The sequence below is a fragment of the Engraulis encrasicolus genome, chromosome 7, assembly GCF_034702125.1.
Source record: "Engraulis encrasicolus isolate BLACKSEA-1 chromosome 7, IST_EnEncr_1.0, whole genome shotgun sequence".
Classification (NCBI taxonomy): Eukaryota; Metazoa; Chordata; class Actinopteri; order Clupeiformes; family Engraulidae; genus Engraulis; species Engraulis encrasicolus.
The window spans coordinates 18,165,917-18,170,916 of NC_085863.1; the positions used below are offsets into that span (position 1 = coordinate 18,165,917).

General features: G+C 45.7%; 1 protein-coding gene across 1 annotated transcript in view; it reads right to left on the reverse strand.

Moving 5' to 3' along the window:
* si:ch211-176g13.8 (F-BAR and double SH3 domains protein 2) overlaps positions 1-5,000 on the reverse strand; it is a 57,128-nt gene that overhangs the window by 2,107 nt on the left and 50,021 nt on the right. The window contains exons 16-18 of the mRNA XM_063202133.1: positions 4,922-5,000; positions 2,477-2,754; positions 219-546 (exon numbers count right to left, since the gene is read on the reverse strand). The exon at positions 4,922-5,000 is cut by the window's right edge and continues 150 nt beyond it. Coding sequence (XP_063058203.1) covers positions 219-546; positions 2,477-2,754; positions 4,922-5,000 — 685 coding nt within the window. The remainder of the gene's footprint in view (positions 1-218; positions 547-2,476; positions 2,755-4,921) is intronic.

Below are 5,000 nucleotides of genomic sequence, written 5' to 3' on the forward strand. Positions count from 1 at the left end.
ATAGCCATTTTAGCTGCAAAAATGACTCTACTTGGACCATACTAGAAAATATTTGTTTATTACTTAGTAAACTTTCATGTAAAGATCAAATTTGGCAATAGGCAGCCCAGTTTCAATGAGCAGCATGGTTGCAGTACCTTTTTTGACCATTTCCTGCACAGTGTCCCTTTAACTGATGAAATGATGTGTGTTTTTAAGTTAGAGTGGCGGTTTCTCACCATGTCCAGCAGTCTTCATGGGTGGAGGGGGTGGCCGGTGGTAGCCGTTAACAGAGCTGGCGCTGGGGGGCGGCGGGCAGGGGGGCGCAGCAGCAGCAGCAGGGGTGATGGGGGTTACAGGGGTGCTGGTGGTGGTGGTGGGGGGGGGTGGAGGTGGAGGCCCTGGGTAGTTAGAGGACGGTGAGGGGGCGGCAGCGGCAGGAGAGCCTGGGGGGAGAGGGGCTGGAGCCGGGGGCAGGTGAGGGCTGGAGAGGGGGCTGAGGGACAGCGGGCTGCTCTGGGCCACTGGGGGGGAGGAAGGAAGGGGGCTCTGAAAAGATGGCGAACCCTGAGAACGGAGCATCACAACACAACAGAACATCTTAGTTAGATTACACTACATTTAGCAGATACGTTGATAAAAAACAACAGCACTCTTGTGGCCAAAAGTGGAGATAACATACGGCAGACCTGCAAACTCGTCAAAGAAGAAAAGGTGACAGTCTCCAACGGACCCCCCCCAACCAACCGCCCCCACCTCCACCCCCCCACCCGGGCCCATCTTGGCCCAACTTGAGCTGACATAGCCTACACCACGCAAGTAAAAGATATGAGGCAAATAGTTTATTTCACATGATGCTCTTGCTCTTCAAAGCACTTTGAACTACCATTATAATAGTATAAGGGAAAGTCCTATAGAAGATATTTATTTGTTTAGAAATCATAACACGCTGATGGGTCAGCCCGAGACTGTTGCAAGTCAACAGAGAAATGTGTACCCGTAAACAAACTGGTTGGTTGGCAGGTTGGTCCCCCTAGCTTAAAGTATATATCATTCTTCTTTTTTTATGTTTATGTTTGTTTTTTTATTTTATTATTATTATTATTATTATTTTTACCTTATGTTTTATCTTAATGTTTTAAATGTTCTTTGACTCTAATTTATTTCCTTCTTTCTTCCCTGTTTCCTTTCTTTTTGCATTTGTTACTTTTGTGAAGCACATTGAGTTGCACCTGTGTATGAAATGCGCTATACAAATAAACTTGCCTTGCCTTGCCTTGCCTTGCCTTGGCTAACTGGTTGATTTTGATCCTAGTTCCATTTGTAAGAAGATGTGTAGCCATACATACGCGTACACACATGCTGTCTTTGCTCAAGTTATTTTCTTACGCAAACATGCTGTGATATTCCAGGTCTTTAAAATGCCTATCAAACACAACAACAGAAGAATAGGAATGTGTATTTGCATGTTGCTGGAGCATGTGTGTCTTTGCATGTCACTGTGTGTGTGTGTGTGTGTGTGTGTGTGTGTGTGTGTGTGTGTGTGTGTGTGTGTGTGTGTGTGTGTGTGTGTGTGTGTGTGTAACACTTCTGCATACTTACAAGACAGAGTTGGAGAGAGAGAGAGAGAGAGAGAGAGAGAGAGAGAGAGAGAGAGAGAGAGAGAGAGAGAGAGAGAGAGAAAGAAATAGAGACAGGGAGGGAGGGAGAGAAAGAGAGAGAGAGAGAGAGAGAGAGAGAGAGAGAGAGAGAGAGAGAGAGAGAGAGAGAGAGAGAGAGAGAGAGGGAGGGAGGGAGCTGATGACAGGTGTGATCAGAAGGAGTGATAAGATTCTTCGCTTAATTAAACTCTTAGCCTCTTGCAAAACGCTGCAAAGGTATCTGGGACACTGCATTGCTCTGTGTACGTACATGAATACAATGAGACTGCCAAAGACCACAGACAACACTTCAGGGCGTGGTCATACCACTTTCTAAGAGCTCATGTTGCCAGCATTTGTGCAATTGTGTGTTTAAGCTTTAAAGATGAATGCAGAACAGTATAGGACATTTTTTTTACCAGATTTTAATTGTGTTTGTGATTGCATGTCTGCATGTGATTTTGTGTGTGTGTGTGTGTGTGTGTGTGTGTGTGTGTGTGTGTGTGTGTGTGTGTGTGTGTGTGTGTGTGTGTGTGTGTGTGTGTGTGTGTGTGTGTGTGTGTGTCAAGGTTTGAAATTAATATGTGTAAGACTGTGTGTGTGTGTGTGTGTGTGTGTGTGTGTGTGTGTGTGTGTGTGTGTGTGTGTGTGTGTGTGTGTGTGTGTGTGTGTGTGTGTGTGTGTGTGTGTGTGTGTGTATGTGGGTATGTACAACATGTGTAAAACCATGCGTGCGTGCGTGCGTGCCTGTGTATGTGTGTGTGGTGTGTGTGTGTGTGTGTGCGTGTGTGTATGTGTGTGTGTGTGCATGTGATTGCGTACTGCATGTCTGCTTATGTACTGTATACCCGGCGTACCTGCACATCAGCTCCCCAGAGTGGCGTATCTCCGTTCTCTGAGGCGTTGGAGGAGGCTGCAGCAGCAGCAGCAGCAGCAGTAGTAGTAGTAGTTGTGGTGGTAGTAGTCAGGTCCTCCACCAGCACTGCAGGGAAGACTCCCAGCCGGCCGTTGAACTCGCCCTCCCAGAAGCCGTCGTCCTCATTGCGGCCCAAGATGCGGATCACCGCCCCCTCGGGGAAGGACAGCTCGTCCGGAGTCTGGCCCTCGTAGTCATACAGTGCCTTGGCAAAGGTGACTGGTTATAGAAAGCCAGGCAGGAGGGGAAAGAGAAGTGGGGGAAAAAAAGATAGAACATGAATTTGCGTGTGGAAAAAGAGAGTAGCCACGTTTACATGATTTTTTAAATTCGTAATTAATAATTCAGTCCAGTTTACTTTGCACTTTCATTTCATTCTGAATTGTGATGTGCTTCCATGACTGATGTTTTCAAAGCTGAATTAAGTTTCATTCAGAGTTAACATTGAGTTAATTCTGAATTAAATGTCTCATTTAAACAAGGCCCATGACAGAGTGAGAGAGAATGTGGTGAGTTTGCTTGTATGTATGCGTGTGGCTGTAATGACAGCAAGAGGGAGAGAAAGAAACACAGTAAGCCATCACCAAAGCCAAACAGGTTATGGAGTTCGCAAGTGCTTTCTCATTTAGTACCACTAGAGGACAGTAATGATGCCAAATGCTGGACTGGCCTCATAGTACATCTTCTATTCCTGGGGTGTCAAACTCATTTTGGTTCATACACACACATACAGCCCATTACACACATACACATACATACACATACAGCCCTTTTTGTTGTCAAGTATGTCAGACCAGTGACGGAACTGCCAATATTGAAATATATTATCGTTTAAAAAGATGATATTACCCAAAGTAACGTCCCTCCCTGTGCACAACCACTGTCCAGGTGCTGGTGATGTGCAGTAACAGTAAATGAAGGATGAAACACGCACACTGGTATCTTTGCTGGTAGTTTATTAGATATGATATGATATATTACCGTTTGCCAAATCACCACACTAAACAAGAGTGTGAGCTATTAATAAATTAAACATTCTGCCTAGAATGTAAAATTGCTAGATATTTTTCACAACTTGCACAATCAAAACTGCCCCAATGTCTCTGTGAATTGTCCAATCTGGAAACGTTATCAATGGCAGTTTTGGCATCCATGGCATTTCTGTGTTCCTTTTTTGTGATGTGGTTGATTTGAATACTATTATTTTTGACAAAAATCAGAAGTTGTCACAGGAAGGAGCTTAACTACTACTACTTTTTGACATTCTGATTAGATTTGCTTTTTATTATTATTAGATTTTTTTCTGTACAAGCCTGGTGCCGGATTAAACCATCTGGTGGGCCAAATCCAGTCCCTGGGCCTTATATTTGACACTCATGTTCAATTCAGTTTTACTACTGTACTACTTTGCTACTGACATTCACTTCAGTGTGTGTTTGAAAGAGAGAGAGAGAGAGAGAGAGAGAGAGAGAGAGAGAGAGAGAGAGAGAGAGAGAGAGAGAGAGAGAGAGAGAGAGAGAGAGAGAGAGAGAGAGAGAGACAGAGGGGGAGAGAGAGAGAGAGAGAGAGAGAGAGAGAGAGAGAGAGAGAGAGAGACAGAATCCAAGTAAGAGAAGAGAGAGAAATAAACAGAGAGGCAGACAGGTAGAAAGACAAGACGGTGAAAGCAGTTGTTACAGTATCAGGGCTTGATATTTCCACATAGAAAGCTATACACTCATCTTGCTTTATCATCTCATCCTCTGAGGTGAGATGTACACCATCATGATAAAGGAAAAAAATGCAATATAAACTCTCTGGCTAGTGGCCTATCTGATCGGGAAAACCACTAGCCACAGTGATCAGTGGGTGAAAAAGTTGAAGTCAAGCCCTGTACAGTATGTATAGTGTTGTGGGTCCACCGGTCCCATGTGGTCCACTTATGGCCTGTGTACATCAGGCGCTACCTAGGCGACCCAGGTAGCTGGGGTGGTTGAAGAAGTTTCGCCATGAATTAGTTTTATTCACTCTGGACGCCGCACTGACATGTTTGATTCAGCTAATCACGTAACGGCTCTGTCTTGACAGCTTGGGACATTCCTCGATATGAACGTTCCAATTGGTTTTCGCCGAACCGCGTCATAGCGAATTTGCTTAAGATTAGCTTGAGTTTAATCGTCAAAATTCGCCCTGGTCGCTCAAGAAGCTTCGCTCCTGGCGAATTCGATCTGGTAGCTTTATTCGCCTTCCCTCCATAGAGAAACAATGACTTCTGCCGCGCAGGTCGCTTAGTTCGCCTTCGATGTACACGGGGCTTTATGGTCCCCATGCCTTCCCCAGGCGCTGCCTTCCCCAGGCGCTGCCTTCCCCAGGCTAGTGCTGCCTTCCCCAGGCTAGTGCTGCCTACCGCTGGCGTCCCCGTTGGGCAGGCTGAGGCTGAGGCTGAGGCTGCTGCTGAGGATGCTGCTGGTGTCGGCCTCCTGCTC